This window comes from Canis lupus, chromosome 1 (genome assembly GCF_048164855.1).
Source record: "Canis lupus baileyi chromosome 1, mCanLup2.hap1, whole genome shotgun sequence".
Classification (NCBI taxonomy): domain Eukaryota; kingdom Metazoa; phylum Chordata; class Mammalia; order Carnivora; family Canidae; genus Canis; species Canis lupus.
Window position 1 is genome coordinate 80125148 of NC_132838.1, and position 21763 is coordinate 80146910.

A 21763-nucleotide genomic window follows, 5' to 3' on the forward strand; every position below is an offset into this window, starting at 1 on the left:
CAGTACTATGAAAGCCCTACAATGTCTTCTATTGGCGGCCAGACAGAGCACTGTGCTCTGACTCATGTACACGTGCGTGCTGCCCTGCACACAGAGGCTGTAGCTAGCCAAGTGACACACAGTTCTACACACGGTCACTATTTTTTTTCTCCTCTGGTCTAATTCTAGTTGGTAATAGTCATAAAACGGCTGCTGATAAAAAGCAGAGTAAACTGGTTTCCCCCAAAGCAAAGATGAATGAACTTACGTAACGAGCTGCAATTTCCTTTTCTTCAGTTTTCTGCTTTTTGCTGTCAGAGGAGTAGTCTGTGGAGTTTCTGTGCTTCTCGGCACCTCGGAAACTGGCCGACGGGGATACCGAAGAGCTCTGTAATTCAAAAAGAAAGCAGGGTTGAGGAATGACCATCCACTTCACAGTGAGTTGTGCAGATCTAATGTCCCTTTTGTTCATTAGTGCGCACCTGTAAAATTGTTAGGAGGAGACAGGAGGGAACAGTGGAGGTGAAAGAAAGAGGCAAAGGAGGCTCAGCAGGAAACCAAGGGGAAACAGGGACAAGGGGATGAAGGGGGGAAAAAGGAACCAACAGGAAAGAAGAAATGAAGACAGGACGGAGGGAGCCAAGGAATAAAAAAGGAGGCAAAGAACAGCAAATTCAGAAGACAGAATGGGTCTGGTCCCAAGGAGATGTAGATTACACTGGGGCGGTAGCTTGAAAGCAGTGAGAAAGGAAGCAGATAGAAGAGAAAATGGAAGGAAAGAAAAGGTGAGCCCCTGCCCCCCTGGGGGCCCCAGTTTGCTGGGTGATGGGAAACCAGTAACTTAAGCCTGTACAAAGAATATATTAGAATCCATCTTGAGAAAAACTAGTAATTCTACAAAGAAAAAGGAAGAGAGGTACTCTTGAATTTAAACAACCCCAAAATGGTGATCATGTGACACAAAGGTCATATTTATGTAATTTTGCTAAGTCCCTTGTTTTAAGGTTATGAAAGTTGAAAGTCGCAAATAAAAATCACAAAAACAAAATGCCTGCAAAAATTCACTCTAGTCCTTTTCTGACTCCTACAGTTTTCATGAGCTGGCTCCTTTGTATCTCTGGAAACCCTAGAACTCCATTAGGGCCAGGCAACTGAGAAAGACAGTCACTCCTTCTTGGGATCACAGCTGGGAACGAACCATACAGGCAGGAGAGGTCTGTCATCTCTGCTCTTCCAGAGAGTTCCCAACTGGAGGAGGCCTACATGCTGAAAATAAACACTGAAGTACAGAAAAGGAGTCTGTCTACCACAGAAGCCAAGGTGATTACTACTGGGCACATTCAGACAGTACAAGAGCTTAAAATAACATGTAAAGAATCGTGAAGAAAGCATCAACGAAACCTGAAAGCAACCTTATGAACTGGCTAATGACTCCGTTCCAGACAGACCAAACAGGAGCCCACCTGACAGTAAGGTGAGGTGTGGGGAGGTAGCAGGGCTGACCTGTGGAGGGTGGCTCATAAAGGCCAGAGAGGCCCAGTCCCTCTCAGCAGGGCACCAGCATGGGGCTCTGAGTGCTAAATTAACCCAGGCTGGGCAGTGGAAAGAACACCTGGGATATGGGAAAACAAGTTATAGGAAGAGCAAACAATCACCACCAGGATATCTTTGCCTTGCATCTAAATCAATTCAGGAAACTGTTCCGTAAAGCTCTTCCTCACTGATAACTGTACTCTTCTCATGGAAAATTAAGCCCTTGTACTTTTTTTCCTTTATCTTAGTCTGATGGTAATAATTAACATTTATGAAGATACACAACATTCACAACGGCTTTTAAATTAACTATGGGAGGCAGAGTGATAGCCAGAACTTTTGGCTCTCTATCCCCTTTCACTTCCACTGAACCTTAATGCCACATTTTCTTTTGTGGCTAAACTTTCGAAGCCCATTGTTAGAGGAAAACCAATAAACTTTTCTTTTTCCATGCTGGGTCTACATCGCTACCAAGACACCACCCCCTAGTGGTCACCTGTGGTGATGGCAACCCCACCACCAGCTCCAAAGGATGGAAGGAGGGGGTAGGAGTTTGGTGGCAGGGGAAGATGGGAAGGACAAAGGAGTTGGTTCCCAATGAAGGGCTGGGTACCTCCAAAGGCTTCCTTCCTGTACTATTCTCTCAGTCTTCAGTGAATACTCTAAGTCAGAGGCACCAAACCCTGTGGCTAACCCTACTCATTCGCCCTTAAGCTTAATGGCAGAAACGATGGCAGATGTCATTCAGTCAAGGCTAAAGACCGAAGCTGAACAATTTTTTAAATTGGACTGCTGCTTCATTTTCATGTATCCCAGTTGAGTTCCAATCCTCACTCCCAAGCCATCAGACATGGTTCAATGCTTCTGCTTTGCTTTCACACTGTGACCAGGTTTTTGTGACCATTACTGCATGGAAATCATCCTTGTAAACATCACCTGTGAGCCACTACCTACCATATTCGATGTCAGAACCCCATATCTAGTGTCCCCCTCTCCAGTCTCTCCTCCACATTTCTAGGGTTCGTATTTCCCAAAAGAGAGATTCGACCACTTCTCACTCTTCTTTAAAAACAACAAATGGTTTCTCACCGTCCTTAAGGAAAAAATGTCCAAATTTCTGAGCGTGGCCTTCTCTGCGAAGCCCTTCATCACTCCCCGCCCTCACCCACAGCCCTGGACTTAGAGCTCAGGGCTCTGTGCATTTTCCTTGCATCTGTAGCCTTTTTTTCCTGGCCTAGAAGAATTCCCATTTCCCCTCAGTATCTTTGTGTTGAAACCCATATTCTTAAGGACTGGATCTCATGTCACCTTTTAAAGCTCACGCAGATGCTGTCAAGCAGAATTAATCACTCAATTCCTCCTTGTTCCCTCAACACTTTGTTCACCCAGTGAGTAGAGCGCTCGCAATCGATATGTGGCTATTTGTTTACAAGGCCACTTCCCACTCCAGGCTGTGGGTTACCTGGGGTGGGGGCCCTCGGCACAGCGAGCAGCAGAGAACTGCCCAGTAATGTTTTTGAACATAAATGAGCAAACATCCCTTTGTACTCCTCAACCTTGACCAAAAATTCATATGATACACTCCCTTCCAGCAGACCACTAGGCTGAACAGCTACACAAGAAACCATTTGTTACAGTAATATCTGAGTAGTGCTGCCCTTCAGAAAGCACAGCCTAGGAGCTGTGCCTCTTTCTCACCTCTACTCCCTCACCTACTTCCACATGCCTTCATCCTACTCATTTGATATTTTACAAAAAGAAACCTGTATGTGTTTATCATTAACAACAATCTGAGCCCTGTGATTCTAAGATACTCTAATGAAAGTTATTTCCACTTTGTCCAAAAGGAAAAACTGATTTATGAACGACTGTAAGACACTTTCTCAAAAATTAACACTAAATGGTAACGCTTATTTATTTAAATCTTTATGCTTGCTTATTGATACACATGCACAAACAGCTTTACTTTTCTTAACTGGCTGTTTCTGGCTCTGTGGGCAGTATTTTATTTGTGAAATTTTATTGCAGACAGAGTTATATGTTGGAGTTTCCTGGGAGAATGATAAAGTAGTTAATTATCACTAGCATTTAAAGGTTAAGCTACACAATGGGCACTGGGGCAATCAGCAATGTTCTAATAACATAATTGCTCTGGAATCAAATTGGACTTGGCACAGACTCTCATCATGAATCTTACAAGTCCACCATTCTGCCACTGGAAGGCCACTTGGATTTTTTGCTGAGCATGTGAACAGGAGGAATTAAGTAAATCCTTTTAAAGACAAAGTCTGGTTTTACTAGAAAATATTTTTATTTCTGTCATTATTTTAAAAGCTTACCTACCTTAGGTATTTCCCTAGCTTACGCCACAGCAAACTTAACTGGACCTGCATCATGACTCTGTATAAATCTACAAACTTAGAAATATTTTCTCATTACAGTCTGACCATGTGACTATATCGGCAAAGTCATTAAGAATGGAGCGCCCTAACAATCAGAAGCGGTGACCAATCAAGAGAAGTGAAACGACCTCAAATGCAAATGTTTACTAAAAAGCTCTGTATCTTTAAAAATGAAACATTATTGGGATAGTAGAAAGAACAAAGTAGATGTTTAATAAAAGAAAAGGATGAGGGCAAAAAAGGAAAGACTAGGGGACAGATAATAAAAATTTGAGTCTTATTATATGGAAATCCCAATTGCTTTGGAAGCAAAAGATAAGCTTTAAAGGAGTTACTCCTAACAATGCAAATCATATTTTATCTCCAAATGAGAAAATTCTAGATCCTAGTTTGAAATCCAACCAAGACTCTACTAAGGTTATTGACCAAGTCAGATGGAAAATGGACACCTCCAGCAATTGAAACAGATGGCTCTGCCCTTCACCTTCATTCCTCTGCCACCTCAAGATCAAAGATGACCATTATGACGAAGAGTTCTGTAAAGTATACCCCCGCCCCCTCAAAAAAACAAGAGGTAGTGTTGTTACAATTAGCTAATTTTAATAACAGGTAGCACAGATTTTACTAGCAGGCAACAGCATCTGTCTGGAGTCAGACTGCCTGTCTGGATTTGAGTCTAGTTTTCCACTTAATAGCTGTGTAGCCTTGGGGATATTGCTCAGTCTCAGTCTCTGTAGTCTGAGACAAGAACACCCCACCCACATCCTCCCTGAGCTGCTTTGAGGACCAGGTGAAAGAATCTCCATAAAGTAGAGTAAGGCACAGTCGCAGACAGGTAACTGAGCCCCTCTGCAACAGCACTCAGCACTGCACGCTATTTACTACAGAGCTAGTGTGGATTGTCTATTTTCAGCCTCACATAAGGACCATTCTCAGCATCTGTGTAGCACTACCCCTCAGCACCGATATACAGATGGTCCATAATGATAGGGTTTCAATAGGCTGCTATTAACCAAAACACATGTCCTTTCAACACAATAAGGTTTTGGTTCAATACTGCAGGCAGGACTATAAATACCACCTCTATATTGGACTTTTTAATTTGATTTCAAATGCACATCAAGCTAATTTTGCTTGCCATTCGTCTAAGGGCACTGTTCATATGTCCCCGCCCACTTAGGAGAGTCCAACGAGAAGGAAAGGTTGGACAACCATGATCAAAAACTCTAAAACTCATTTGTTATGGTCTGTTTGTTCATCAGCCTTCAAATACCCCATCTACTTGGTACCCAAGGGTAAATCCACTTTCAAACAGATAAAGGGGATAATGACAGGGCAAAAAGTACCACGAAAACTTGGCTAGGGTTTTGCCCCCACTTTACTACTGGTGTGCAGGCCTATTTTACTCTCAAAACCAGCCCCGTTTTAGAAGATAAATTATACTGCTAGTTGAACTGTAGTTCATTCAGTATAGGAATTAGTTTGGGTCAAGGACAATTCAAAGGGAGTCTGTTAATGGCATTGGGGGAAGGAAGGATGGAGAAGGCAGGCTCAAGGGGCCTGTTGACCCTTCACTGATGCCATAACTAAAGTCCTCAAGCATCATTTCCTCTGTAAGAACAACTACAGAGGACTAAAACAGAAATTAATACTTTTTGACTCTCTTGAAAGCAGAAAGGCCAAAGTACTGCGGGAACTCAGCAGGGACGCAGCCCCTCTCCTTCGTATGCAGAAGGACCTTCAGTAGGAGGAGCCCTACAATCATGAGTCACCCTAGGTCAGTATGTTCACTAACCCTCAAAGCATTTTAGAGTTATGAAACACTTTCAATAAGTTCTGAAGTAAAGTAACATCCTGAATAAACCTATATATGTCAAACATAGTACCATATCCCAGTGCATTTCTGATTGAAGTTTTATTGTACAGTATTACACAAAATGTTTGTATTTCCATACATACAGTTCTTCAGAGTTAATAAAACACTTTAACATTTGCTATTCCACCTATTTAAAAAACAACCAGCAGAGATGGGGAAAGTAATCCTCAATTGGGAAAAGTTAAAAAATAAAAATTATTTGGCTAAAATATACACATCTTACATACAGACTCATAACACATGCAAATTTAGGTAAATTAGTTTAAAAATTATAGCATGCCTATGGTGAAAAACCTGAATATGGTAGGGCTCTGAGCCAGTCACTGGTGTCAGTTTACTGCTCATTACAATAAGACTTTTTTAAAATAACCTGCTTGATTAAGGAAGTCATTAAAAACACAATCTGTATATAACCCTCACAGAACTTGCTTTTTCCAAATTAACATAAATCAAAATTCACCTTCAAAAATGACTGGGACTTTCTGAAGATCTGTCCTTGTTAAAATATAATCTCCATGTAAAGTAACAAGTCTGTTCTTAATAAATGTTTTACCTTCTACAGCATGTCATGAACAATACGTTCTTCAAAATGTTCTATTGTTGTTTTTGTCTTTTTGCTTTTCTCCTGGTAAGAGATACCTGGACCAAGATAAATTTCTCCGGCAGATAATCAAAACAAGAGGAACTAACAGAATAATGATGAAGTAGAGAGGCCATATCCACAACGGTGGACTGTGTGACCTTGGACAAGTTAATGAACTTCTCTAAGCTTCCAGTTCCCCAGTGGACAAAACGAAGCTAACTGGAATACTTGCTGAGAAAGCTGCTACAAAGATGAAGGAGAGAGCTGTGACTCCTATGCTCATGTGAAACCACCACACAATCTCCGTCTACTCACAGGCCCTTTCAACAGGTTTTTACTGAATACCCACTGAAGTACAGTAATACAAAGATGAATGAAATCTACACCTTGCCCTCCAGAAGTCTCCATGAGTTAAAAATACTTAGAATACAAAAGTCCTACATATTTTTTTGCTTTGTGGAGTAAAATCTACAGCACTTCAATATTCAGCCATTCATGTTTTGTTTCCATGGCCTCAGCATTATGCATTACTTGGTCAGGATAAAATGCTATAATAATTTATAAAGTATCAATAAAATTGATTTTAAATTAGAACATTATCTTAATGTCCTCCTGGGGTTTCTTGACTGTTATTTCCTCTTCCTGGAATAAAAGCTGTTGGCTCCGCCCCAGAAATTTCATTAAATACAGTTACTTTAGCTGGCCAGCTGAGCTGCTGGAACACAATGCTTTGACATCAAAGATAACAGGTCTGATCCTTGTGCAGGCACCTTAGCTTCCCTCTCCTGATAGTCACTCTGCTTGTGGTCGGAACTGTGGGTCATGTGAGCAAGTAACTGGCAGAACAAGAAAGGACAGGTATATCCCCCCTTAGTACTGATGGAGAAGTGAGCCCTCAGAGAGTGTAGAGAAGTCCCATCTTTAACCCAGCTAAGTACCCCAAAGCCACTGCATGCCCTTCAATCCAATGGACCTTCTCAAAGTTCACAAGACCTAACATCCCTACATGCATTTGTCCTCCACCAGGAATTCCCCTTCCCTCAGTAACAGAGACTCTATTAATCTTTTTTTTTTTTTTAAGATTTTATTTATTTATTCATGAGAGACACAGGCAGAGGGAGAAGCAGGCTCCATGCAGGGACCCCGATGTGGGACTCGATCCCGCGTCTCCAGGATCACAGCCTGGGCAGAAGGTAGCACCAAACCGCTGAGCCACCCAGGCTGCCCGAGACTCTATTAATCTTGTATGCACTTTGTAAAGTGAAGTCACATGCACCTGCCACCCTCTTCTGGGATTTTTTTTTTTTTGGGTATAGCACCCATATAATAAATCCTACATCATTCATTCACCAACTACCTTATAATCAATGTTACTAAGTTTCACTAACAAGTAGGACATGTTTCCGGAGTTTGAACACCCTAAAAACAAAAGGGGGGAACTGGCAAAAATTTCCTTCACTAATTTTCTGGGAAGGTGAATTGACTTTTAGACTTATACTTGCACTGTGTTCTGTTGTTGAATCAAAATATCAACATACTTCTAACAGCTGCTTTGAAAGAAGCTGAAGTAGAGTAGCTGCTTGGAAGAAATAAGTGACTCAGCTTGAAGACTTGGCAAGCTCTATCTTAATGGACCAGATTCCTCATTTTAGTAACTATTAAAATTTATTGGTAAAGAAAGTCTTTTCATGTTGCTATTTTTTCCAGTAAACTGTTTTCATCTATTTGAAAGGCTAAACATTTTTTTCTTCCAAAGAATGTTAACTCCACAGAGCCTCATATATATTCTTACATATTATGTATGCAAATATAGTCTACAATATCGAGGGTAATTCAGCAGGAACACAGAAGGAAACAACAGTGTATCAATTTAAAGGTATGCTGCCTAACAGTTATGAGATGGCTAATGAGAAACTCCAGGTCTTCTTCATACCCCCTCAATATGGCAAAAACTGTTTTTCAGTGATCACTTGGCCGATTTGGTCTTAAAGTTCTTCATTAAAACACAAAAGCTTGTGCTCTAGAACAGAACTAACAGAAATCTAACATGAGCCACATATGAATTTAAAATTTTTCTAGTTAGCCAGATTTTAAAATTGAAAAGAAACAGTACAATTAATTTTAGTCATATATTTATTTAAGCCACTGAATCTAAAAATATATCAACATACAATCAATATCAAAATTATTCGTGAGACATTTTACATGATTTTTTTTTTTTTTAGTAGTTGGTCTTTAAAATCTGGCACGTATTTTGCATTTGCAGCACATCTAGATTTGGCCTGGCCACATTTCCAGGGCTTAATGGCCACATGTGGCTTGTGGCTACTACACTGGATGACACAGGCTTCAAAGAAGCTAAGGGCACAACAGGAATCACGCCCCTTAATACAAGCATCTGGCACTTTACAGAAGTACAGGCCTGACCTGGCTGCTGTCTACTTTCTCCAATCTGAGTTCAGAGTCTCTTTGTCAGGATGCTGGACACCGTGTACTCTCTTTCATCCCTCAGAGTAAGCCTCTGCCAAGAACTTGTCCCCAGCCTCTGAGTGGCTAGCAGTTTTCACCTTTTATGTCTGAGTTTAAATGCCACTTTCTCAGAAAGGTCTTGTCGGTGACATTATCCAAGAAGATCTCTCCTGGAAACACCTTATTTACTTCCTTCCTAGCATCTGTATCAAGGCCATTATTTTGATTATTTTCTTGTCTCTTCTACTTGACTAGAAGTTCCACAAAGGCAGAGACCATCCACTTGGTTTGGTGCTTCAATTACTGGCTGCTGAATATATGAGTGAATACAAAACTTGATCTGCTCACACATCAACACTTAAGCAAACATCTGACCTGCTCCCATGTTATTTTCATTATAGTGAGAGTAGAGGCTATGCAATCCTAAAAGGCGTGAGCTTGCCTTATTTCTTTGTATTCTCAGCACTCAGTATTAATGACTGCCAGAGTCAGAAGAACAGCTGCATTTGGGGAGTGTGGGTGGGGGCAGCAGCGAGTGCAGGCACACCAAAAGAAGAAGGCAGCCTTCAAAAGTCAAAAATTGTAATTTTGAAAGTGATACAGTGACAAGTCAATTTTCAGGACTATGCTGAAGAGACACTGAGCAGCAATAGTGCAAAAATTAAAACTGGAACATGGGTCAGAATGATGCCAGGTGGAAGCGAGGGTCAAAGGTGGTACCTTTGTTCTCCACTAGCAAAGGCACAGGCCCCCTCCCCCAAGGTCAGTGCCAGGATCTGACCTCTGGGTGGACACACAAGAAACATTTGTTGGTGCATAAATGTATCAAGGCCACCAATTTTTCTTATTCTAAAAGAGATAAATCTTCCACATAAGGGAGACATTTTTCAACTGGCTCTCCTTCATCTTTCATCATGTACTCATCACCTGTCTGTGACCAGGGAGAAACAAATCTTACTCAGGTCTGACCACTGGAAAGGCAGGATTTAAGTGAATGCTGCCTGACAGACCGACCACATGAAGAATGCAGGCATCAGCAGTTTTTCTGTGGCGGCTCATTTCGACAAGAATGATCCCTGGGGATCTCCTAGAAATGTTTATCTCCCAAGGAGGTATGTGGTAAAAAGGAGGAAAAAAATCCCTCATTACTCACATTTCTTTTTTTTCCCCCCCCTGGATAGTAAGTCACCACACACAGGTGAAGAAAGAAAAAGCCCAATGTAGAGCAGACAGAGATAATACCTGTTTGTTTTGGTTTTAAGAAAAGAGCTTTACAATGGCTGATTGTTAAGTCACAGAGGACAAATTTTTAGTATGTAAAGCAACATAAAGCATTAATATCAATCAATTTAACATAGTGACTTCAGTATACTGAGGAATGAAAACAAACAAGATGCAGATACTTAGAGACACAATTTTAAATCTTTCCAAAGAAATGATTTTGAACAGCAGCTTTCATTTGACAAGTAGTTGTAAAGATGTAGGGTTGACAAAATATAGAAAACACCGGAAGAACAAGTTGACTCACCAAGTGTGTGCCAAGCAAGATCAGTCTGGTCTAACCAAGAAAGAGCATTTCCACTAACCAGCAGTGAGATGTTAAAAGGGGAGTCAGTTCACTAATTCCCCGCCCCTGCCCTCCTCCGCCCCAGCCCTTCAATCATAGGTCAAAGAGCAAAATTATTAGGAACTACAGAACATGTCTCAGAGCTGTCTACTTGCCACCCCCAACAATTGTGAGTGCTGGTCTGTTGCTCTGCTTCTCTGGCCTTTCCTTTTTCTTTCTCTCTCACCCCTTACCTGGCCCCTGTCCTGCCAACAACACCTCTGTCAATACTAAGCTTTGCTGGTGGCACTGTGGGCTAGAGAGGTTGCTGACCCTTATTCTAACATGTCCTTTCAGGTTAATTACTTTTGTATACTCAGTGTACCCAGTGACATTTAATCACTACAGTGCTACTCGGGTAAACAGGAATGAATGGAGCCAACTGCAATTTGGCATCCAGCTAAATGGGGCGGTAATAGCAGCATGCTGAAAATGGACTGGAAGAAAATACTCTCACTCACCACAGTGAGAAATGAGATGAATGCCAGTTGATCAATCACTCTTTTATTAAAAAGGAAGAACACTAGTCTGGTGGTATGTTTTTGCTATTTAATACTAAATATGGCTTGAAGGAATCCTGCACTTTGTAATGTTTGGGCAGTCTAGTAAGTGCTTGTTGATTGAATGGACGAAGATGAAAGTAATTCAACGTGTAGGTACAACTCTGTCTCTCTCTTCATATATGCACATGTGCATGTGCACACACACACACAGGCACATGCTTCCAGTCACAAGGCTGCCCTCTGCTAACAGCCAACAGTCTATCCTCTTGCTAGTCTTTTGGTTTCTAAGCATCCAGGGCACAGGAATTAGATGCAGAAGGTCCTACAACTTTGTATGTACACCAAAGCAACCAGTCCTGGATTAATCAAATGTCATGTCACAGACCTTGAGCCACTAAAAGTCTGCTAAAACATACAGCCAAGGACTTGCACTGGGAATGGAGAGTGGGTCAGAGAGGCCATTAGCAGCCCTGAGAGAGTCAGCCAGACCCAAGGGATACAGAGTGATTTTGTAGAAGTGCTTTCAATACTAGCTGGTGGATGAAAAAATGAGGCTTTACGACTCTTTCTAAAGAACAAAAGACTTTGCAAACACAGTCTCATGTAGTGATGCCAGTAAAATCCTACAACTTTTGCTGAATGCTACTTCTGTACTGGCGATGTTAGACACTGCAGACACAAAGCAAGTACAGCACCAGTTTTACAGCACCTCAGAGTTTGGAGGGAAGGGGATGGAATGAATAATCACAAGCTCTACAGTAAGAGTACTCTGGTTTCAAATCTCAGCTCCAGCACTTATTAGCTGTACAAGTTCGGCAAGTTAACCCCCTGTGGCCTCAATTTTCATACCTGTAAAATAAAGGTATCTGTCCTATGAGATTATCAGGAAGATTTAAATAAGATACCTACAGGAAGTGGCAGGCCCTTCTTTCATGCTTATTTCTGGAATATGCCCCAGAAGTCAAAGGCCAAGCCTTCGCCAGCAAGCCAATCAGGCAAGAGGACGCCCCAAGGGCTGCTGTACTGTCTCCTACTGGCCTGCCTTTGAAAGACGGTAATGGGCAGTTTCTCAGGTTCTGGGCAAAGGCTACTCTACTACATGTCCAGATTCAAATGTTTCAGACAGCAGATTCTCCAATTTGGGCATCTTCCTGCCCTGCTGGCTTAGTGCTCTCTTCAGAAGTTCTGCTCTTTCTCCTTATTTGCAGAATTCATGTCAAGCATATCTTCTGACCTGATGTTCAGTCGGGGTAACGGAATGAAGTCTAAACTTGTAACCCCAATTTCACTAGAGCTTGACAAATGACTCTAAAGTAAGTGAGGTATCAGGATTAATGGAGTGGGGGGGGGGGACACCCATGAATATCCTCATGAATATGGAATATTGTCAGTTACTGAACTAAATACCAACTCTGTGTCAGCCCCTCTGCTGGGCTGTAAGGCACTGGCTCAGTACACAGTATAAAGGGCAGATGAACACCCTGCCCTCAGAAAGCACAAAAATAAATTATTATTAATAAATTAATGAAAAACTAATCAGAGCAAGTGACAATCTGTTATAAAGGACATAAACAGGATGCTAAAACTGAGCCTACTGACAGCATGGCCAGGGACGACGGCCTCTTTAAAGCAATGACATTCAGGCTGACAGCAGCACCAAAGCTGGAGCCAACTATGTGAACAGGCAGGAGAAGAATGCTGCAGACAGAGGGAACAGCAAATGCACAGGCTCTGAAGGGGAGGAGCCCACAGTGACACTGGAGGTCCAGGAGGGCTAGGTGCATGGGTGGATAGTTTTAGGTGGAGGGAGGGGCCAGGCTGTGCAGGGCTCAGCAGGCCACAGTGAAGTCTGTTTTATTCTAAGCGCCACTGAAGGGAATGATGAGATGACACACGCTCTAAAAATCACTCAGGAGATCTTTGAAAAGTTGGGTTAGACGGGGCCACAGTTAGAGGTAAGACTTAAGTTAAGGCACTTAAAAACGGAAAAGACTATTCCTTAACTACCCTCCACCCTTGATAATTAAAAATAAAAACAAAAACCAAAAATAATAATCCTTTAATAAAAAAATAAAAAAATAAAAATAAAATAAAAATAAAAACAATACTCTTAAGTGCACAATATAAACTTTGCATTATGCTAAAATTAGAACAAAATTTTCCTTCAGATCATCAAAGCTGAGCTTGCATCACATCTGGTATCCCTACTTCTACTAACACAGTTAGCAGGGCTTAACTGGGCCTGCAGCTAAGACAGCTACAGAAGGGAAGCAAGAGTCCAGGGGAGACACTGGTGGCTCAGACTGGAGGGGATGCTGGAGAAGAGAAGGGGATGGATTTGAGAGAGATGGAGAGATAGAAGCTGGTGATTTACTTCATACAATGGAGTGTGTATTCATGTAATTAGAATGGAATCAAGTGTGTCAACATACTTCATTCTTCACTATGATATAGGTTTCTACTGGAAAAATAAAGGGCTCCTGTTCTTTCCTAGGTATCAACAAGAATGCTCTTAACCTTAAGGTGCTCGGCGACACATGTCTTTCCTAGGTATCAACAAGAATGCTCTTAACCTTAAGGTGCTCGGCGACACATGTGAATGGCATCCTCCTTCCAGATTTATGGGGAAGGGGGGAGGCGGGGAGTGCACACACACACACACAACTGATCTAATCAGCCAGAATTACATTTCCACAAAGTGGTATACTACATACTTGAGACAGATGCTAAAGCATAAATGCTGATCCTTACTCAAAGAAACTCAGAAAGAAGGAAGGTAAGACCTCTATCTGTGATGAATAGGAAACTCGGTTCTAAGAGCACAGGGGTACATTTCAGGGGAGATGGGATCTACCTACAGAGACTTCCTACAGGAGCGGGAGGCCAGGTACTGCATGGGAAGGACGAGTAAGCACTGCCTGGGGTCCAAACCTGGACAGAGGGGATACTGAGCATGGGGGAAGGCTACTCTAAGTCTGAGAGAAAGAGGAGGAGAGTAAAACACAGAGTAGCAAGGACCAAAAGGGGTCCTTTCTCTGGGAGAGGGTCACAGGATGAGATAAGCTGGTGGGGAACAAGTCAACAACTGGGCAGTGGTCCTCAACCCTGACTTCATGACAGACTCCCCCATGGAGCTTTAAACAATGATGATGATGATAGTAACAACACCAACACCATGCCACCTGTGCCCTGTCTTAGCCATGGAGTCAGGCTGAAGAGTGACCCTGGGCAATTTTATAAGTCCCCTAGTGACTCTAAAGTTGAGAACCTTGGACTTAAGGTATATTCAAATAATCAGCAGCCACTGTGACTGCTGTTAATTAGAACTCCTAATCAAATAAACCCCCTACCTATTCATACCAGGTCACCCCCAGCCCTTTCAGAAGGCACAATTTGCTCAAAGACAGCAATAGCATCCCAGACTTGATCTCCCTGTGGCTGTTCTCGCCAAGAGGACCCACATTTGACTGGTAAGAAATAACATATTTCAAAATCATAGTCTGGAGTTGGGAGAGAGAAAAAACTCCCATCACAATCATGTCATAAGGTGAGGATACATGCTCTTTACACATTTCTGAACGCGTGAATGTGGTGTTCCTATGCATGACTCTACGATGCTGACAAAGTGATGTATTTTGAGTGCCATAATTAAAACAATAATCTCAATAAAGTGGGCATTATGAGATAATTGGCCAATCCTCAGGTATTAAGTAAACTGTGGTAAAAGCCAAGGATACTCATCACCAAGGTCAATTACAATAATTGCTTATCTGAATTACATTATGCATTGCAAACCCCGCTGAATTAAAAAAAAACAAAAAACAAAAAACAAAAACAAAAAGAATAAAAACTGATCTAACACATACAACAGAGAAATGACCTGAGGAGGAGTTCTTGTTCTCGTTGCTTGACTATTGGTCACTGAAGAATTCATACAATCAACTTTGTAGGGGCCCCACTTAACACCCTATCCCTTTAAACCATACCTGTTTCCTCAGTCTTGCAGTCTAAGTTCACTAAGGAAATATGTCTATCAGATGTTAGGTGGCTCAAAAGGGTAACATAGGAAAATGGAGTGGCTTTAAATTAATAATTAAAATTAGACAGTATAAGAGCAAAAAAAATTACTCCTTGAGTAATTTTCCCCCATCAGCATGTTACAAGAAGTCTTCACTGTCTTTTGCAGAGACTGAATCTCTCAGATACGCTGGGTTATAGCTTGTGGGATGGTATTTCACCCTCCACATGCCACTGCCAGCTTGCCTAGTAGATTAACACTCAGGCTCAAGTAACCAGTGATTAACCAGAAGAGTCAGGAAAAGCTTACAAGACCAGAAGAGAGAAAACAAAATGTTGACCTTCCTTCGGCTAATTGGAATGTGTTTGGCAATCTAAGAGTATAAAACTTTTTTAAGCTGTGATTAAACATCAAGACTTTGATGTTTTATACGGCATTCTTCCTCACTAATTAACTTCATTAGTGCAGTTAATTACTGGGGAAGAATATGGTATAAAACATCAAAGTCTTGATGTTTAGTGTCACCATCAGTTCAACTAAACGGTAATAAAGAAATAATTTCTTAAAGCGCATTTATGCATGCTCAGCACTTCTGTTTACAAGCTCAAATTGTATGATAGGAACATTTTTCAAAATATCCAAAGATGCTATCCACCATGCAATCCAACTGCACTGACAGCAACAACATACCATATAATGTAGTGTAATTAAGTGGCCAAGAACGCCACATAAAGCAAAAGAATTGAGACATTTAATCATAGTTATGAAGACGGTTATAAATCTACCATTACTGTAAGATGAAGGAATGGGGAAACCCAAGGCAAAAAGCCATACAAAGAACTATGTAACCTGAAGGCTGATGCTAATTATGCATTAGATAGTGGATTTAGCTTCAGTCTGAGAAAAGAAAATGGATCAAGCTATCAAACACAAAGTGCAGACAGTAGGTCCCCTCTAGCACTATCGGAGGGCACCGAGTATACTTTGCCCTTTCCGGTGGAACACATGAGCAGGAATGGTAAGAATACTGGAATGCCAAGACCAGCGTGGGCCTTCTCAACGTGAAGCGCACAACTACCAACCAGCTCTAACAAAGCTGGAAACTGATCATCTTTACCTGGGAGGGACCAGGGAGATTAACTGGTCCCTCGCTACTCCTGAGCACAGCCCACTGTCTAGCAGTGTTGAGACCGCCTCTAAGTGCTTGTTAGAAGTGCACCACCGAAGGCCCCACTCCATACCTACTGAATCCGAATCTGCAGTTAACCCATGTGTGCTTTTTTATGTTCATTAAATGTTTGACAAGCACCAGTCTACTTCAACCTCGTTCCTTTATATAGGAGAAACTCAAACCAACAGGGCAGCTATTGGAAGACTGGTCCTCTGATTTTAATAAGAGGCACAGGAAATGATGCCTGTGTGCTATCAAAAGAAACCAACCTGTATACAGAGCAACAAGGCATCATCGATAAAAGAGGACACAAAAGGAGTCAAGATAATGACAAAGGGGCCTACTTCATGAGGTCTGACAGATCTGGGTTCAAATCTACTTAGGCTAAGAAATCTGAAACATGTATGAAGTAGAAACTTATAAACTCTATAAATACATAAGATGAAAAGAATGTTAAAACATGTATTAAAAAAGAAACTCTCTAGAGAAGGAAAAGCTGTGAAGTCTCCACTTTGTTTTTTTGAAGGAAGATGGCAACACGAGAGAAAATGTGGCCTTGGTGGGGCCGCAGCCCAGGACTGCCAACTCTGAGCACTATGAATCGGGCTCCTGCACTGCTATACATAGCCAGACTCACTCACAAGGGAATGACAAGTAGGAGCAGCTCGTTACATCATCTGGGGCTACATCCAAAGGTCAATTAGGATTCTAGACAACAACAAAAAAAGGAACTTAGAACAAAAGGGCTACTTAGAAGCCACTAAGGCAATTTTGTCAGAACTCTTAGGTATGACGAATGTTTCTCTTTCCAGTGAAATGTGAGCTCCGTGAGGGCAGATATTTGTCTGTTTCACCACCATATCCCCATAGCCTAAGTAGAATGCTTGTATCTGGCTCACCGCTAAAGAGCAAAATTTTAAGAACATTTAACAAAGAACAGTTTTGTAGCTTATTATATGGAGATGCTCACCGTATTTAGCATCATCCAGCAATTGCAACGCTGCCTGATAGAACAAAACTGACAGTTAAACTTAACTCTTGGCAGTTACATTAGTTTCCTAGGGCTGTGGGACAAATTCCCACCAACCAGGAGGCTTAAAGCACAGAAACATATTCCCTCACGGCTTGGGAGGCTAGAAGTCGTGGTCAAGATGTCAGCAGGGCCATGCTCCTGCTGAAGTCTCTAAGGAAGAATCCTTCTTTGCCTCTCCATCTTCTGGTGGTCGCTGGCAAACCTCAGCCTGCTTGGTTTGTAGCAGTATAACTCCAATCTCTGCTTGTGTTCACGTGGCCCTCTCCTCCCTTCTCCCGGTACATGTACTTCCCTGGAACACTGACCACATCGCTGAAATGTCTCGGGAACTATTCTATCTAGATGACTTTCTCACCATGTCCACATGGTCTCTGTGAAGGAAGAGGTGCTGGCTTTTTAAACAAATGTCGTCCCCCCGCCCCCTCCTTCCTTCTTTCAGGGTCTTGCTCATCTCTAACATCGAAAGTACTAAAGAATTCAACCTGTAGCACTCCTCTAAAGAACAATATTTATATTGTACAACGATGAACTTGACCCTCTAAAACATTCCCTTACTCAAGACCTTGAATGAGTGAGGGCAGCAACAGACAAGATGTGACAGACCCACAAAAACACTCTTCCTGCAAAGCATGGTCCTTTGAGATATAGCTACTAGGCTAAAGGTAAACTAAGAATATACAAGCTTTTTCCTTTAAAAAAAAAAAACTTTTTAAAACATTAATGATATGCTTAAGTAATGTGACTGATATATAAACTTCCTCATGACTTGGAAGCCAGTATTTCAAATCAATAAATTCTCAATCTCTCAGACACTTTGGGCTTGAAAATACTTTTTGGGTAAGTAATAAGCAAACTCATTTTTAATTCAAGCCAAAAAAGCTACAAAACAGAAATCATGCTCTCTTACATTCTAACACTCTGCCAAGTAGTGTGATAACTGACATTCAGACATATGACCTTCTGTTCAATTCAAATGAGTTATCTTTAGATATTTTGTGACAACATTTCTTGTGATTTAAGTACCTCATAATAAAATCCATCTTTCATTTTGCTTTTGTTTAGGAAAGACTTGAATAATACCCCTACAACAGTGTTCTGGCAAACATTCTTAAATTATGTAATTCGCCAGGTTCAACTCTGCTGCTACAATCGCTTTCAAAGAAGATGGTTATAATACATTATCATTACAGCTATACAATCCAAGTTGAATTTTCCTTGGCTGAATTCCTAACATTTTAATGCTGAAATTGATCTGTTTTAAAAACATCATGTGAAGGGTTTTTAAATACCATACATGCCCAAGTTCTTTATTTTAAATGCTTTAGAAATGAGCTTGCATAAACAGAAAAAAAAATCTGTTCTCTAATCTAGCATTAAGCATATTTTAAAGAACAACAGGCATGTTTCCAAACAAACTACTGCAGTATACAAATTATCCAGCAGGGATGAGGATAACAATGCTTCTTATGTGGGTTTAGAACCTAGAGAAAGCTGACATTTCATCAAAGTTGTCTTGGAAACAATATTCTTTGTATTATTTAAAACACACAAGGTGCATATTTGGGCGTGGGCTATTTCTTATGAAGCAGTCAGATCGTGAGGCTGCCAAGGTTCTAGTACAGTGATGAGGAATGGGAGTGTGTAAGCACTGAAATTATGTAAGATGATCACAAGAACACAAGACTACCCTGACTCTCATGCCAGGCTATGCCCCAATTCCCACTTGGGAAGATATTCCTTTACCCCTAGACCATTGTGTAGACTGACACAGTAGTAGCCACAATTTTTCATACGTCCCTGTATCCACATTTGGTAGTGCTTTCTCATACTGATGCTCTGACCAAGAGGACAGTATTAAACTTGATGCAAAGAAAGACTCTCCTAAACTCTGCTGCTGCCAAAAAAAAAAAAAAGAAGAAGAAGAAGAAGAACAACAACAACAACAACAACAACAAGCCTTGGCTAGCTTGCTGGATGGCTACAAGAGATACATGGGAGAAAGCCAGGTTATCTCAGCTGAAGATATTCTAGACCACCTACCTAACTTCCGACAAGATCAGCCCAGCGCAGGAAGACTTTTCTCAAAGCTAACACAGAGAGACTAAAGAGATATAACAAATAGTTTTCATTTTATACCACTAAGTTTTAGAAAAGATTATCACACAGCAATTGCTGATATAACCATTTAATTAAGTATAAGCACCATAAGAATATATGCCCCTTCCCCTCTTTAAGCTATAAAGAATAGATGAAAATAACAGAAGTTAAAAAGCAAGCCCATTCCTTTCTAATTCTCAGCCTTATCACTTCAAATATCTTAAGAAATGAATTAACATATGTATAAATGGTAAACTATTACAATCATTGCTTCACCAATACCAACTGACATTTGAAAATCAATATGTAATTTTCAAATCATTTCCACATATATCGTATTTGCCCTCTCCAAAACTTTGCTAGGATAGTATTATCACCACCATGTTAGTGATGAGCAAACAGAACTCTCAGGAGATTAAGGGACTGCTTGAGGTAGAGAGAAGTAAAGCTGGTATTGGAATATTAGGGCTTCTGACTCTAGACCTGAACTGATTTTCACTAATACTCTGACACAAAGTCAGAACACAACAAGGTCAGTGAGATTACTCACACTTGATCGATTCATGGAGTAAAAAGGCAAGATATAAAAAAAACTATATGTTGATGTATCTGAAATAATTTAGAAAAAATCAGAATGGCTCCCAGTATAAATCCTAAACTACACTGGTATTTCAGGATTACATAAGTTAAATATGTATTAAAACATCATTTCTTTAAAAAGCAATATTTTCCTAAGTTAATATTTTTAAAAATAATTTTCAGTATTCAAATTGTATATACAATTTTGTGAATCAAAGGAATTTTGAAGATAAAGGGACCAGAGTCATGGTATCTCCATAAAACTAGTCAGGACAGGCACTGTCAAAGCTCTATAATTGGTTCTCTCTGTATCTGAATATTAAAACATTTCTCAATTTCATGTTTATGTTCATCTTAGTTCTACACCTCATCTTCATTTAAATTTCCTCCAGAGGAGATTTTAAAAAGGGAATAAAAAGCATCTTTTAGAGTTATCATTTCACACACACACACACACACACACACAATCACCTAAGCCCTCAGAAGAATGACCATGGAGTCAGGGGGTTCCTGAAAACAAAAAAATACAGGCAAAGAGAAGGAAAGGATTATCTGAAAGACAGGGAGTTAGGCTGGGAGTTAAATTAATGGTCAATATCAAAGATTGGTCAAGTTCTTCTGTAAAATGCTTGCTAGTAATCATTTTAGGCTTTGGGGACCATTTGAGGTCTCTGTCGCATATTCTTTATTTGGTCACAACCCTTTAAAAATATAAACTGATAAGGATGCCTGGGTGGCTCAGTAGGTTAAGCTTCTTTCTGCCTTTGGCTAGGGTCATGATCTCAGGGTCCTGGAATCAAGCCCCACATGGGGCTCCCTGCTCAGCAGGGAGTCTGTGTCTCTGTCTCTGCCCCTCCCCCCATCTGTGCATGCACACTCTCTATCAAATAAATAGTCTTTAAAAAATTTTTAAAAATAAAAATATAAATTTATAGCCTACATTCTTAGTTCATGGGTCACAAAAAAAGGAAAGGAAAAAGAAATATAAATTAATTTGGCCATAGTTTGCCTACCTCTCATCTATACAATGCAAAAGAATATGATATATTCATATATTTTTTATAATCTAAAGAGTATCCACAATAAACATATCGAGTTTCCAGTATTCTCTCCTCAGGTTCCAAGAGAGGAGAGATGAGATCTGCATGGTAGGACCTGCTGCTCCTCTTGGGTCATCTCACCACTCTGAGATACCAGGCCCAAGCATTTTGATTTTCATTATTTTAAATGCAAGGGAAAGGTTGTAAGTTGTCATCTTAAGAACTTTAGTTATCACTCAACTCAGTCTGATGGCTTAACTTACTATGCCAGGGGCACTGGACAAGACATTGTGGGCTGACACATTTGAAGGAGAATGGGCTGAGTTGGCCAAACACTGTCTCTCCCCTCCGCTGGTTTATTCAAGAGTGTAATAAAGAAGGGACTGCTATGACAAAGGCACCCTGACAGCAATACAGGAATGTTCAAAGCCAGAAAGGACAAGGTCTTTGCCCTCAAAGCATTTTGTCCATGGAAAAGTTAGAGATAAGATAAGCATACAACTTCTGAGGCTGCACTTAGAGGCTGCATGTCAGGAAATCCTTTGGAGTAAGATGTGCTTTAAAATTCAGAATTTTGGGAGTATGATACACTAGGATTAACAGCCCAGAACCAAACATTAATATTTCTACAGACACTTCGGTTTTGTTACCAAATGAGATGTAAAAAAATACTTTGTTTTCAGAGAAATCTAGAGAAATACTAGATTTCAGGGTAGTGGATATGCAATTGCAGCAGATAAGGTAGTGGATAAAGATAAGATTAGGCCTGCCTAATCTCAGATGAGTCTGTAAACTTATCTTCCTCTTTCTTTGAAAATAAAGTTTTAATTTAAGAAAACCACAGAATATAGTCATTCCAGATCCAAACTCTAAA

At 40.7% G+C, this 21763-nt stretch overlaps 1 protein-coding gene across 14 annotated transcripts in view; it reads right to left on the reverse strand.

Annotated features, from left to right (window-relative positions):
• The window catches only part of LOC140639068 (transducin-like enhancer protein 4), a 142378-nt gene that overhangs the window by 21436 nt on the left and 99179 nt on the right, over window positions 1-21763 (reverse strand). For all 14 annotated transcript variants that reach the window (XM_072837543.1, XM_072837499.1, XM_072837487.1 and 11 more), the window contains one exon: window positions 248-367. In XM_072837543.1, coding sequence (XP_072693644.1) covers window positions 248-367 — 120 coding nt within the window. The remainder of the gene's footprint in view (window positions 1-247; window positions 368-21763) is intronic.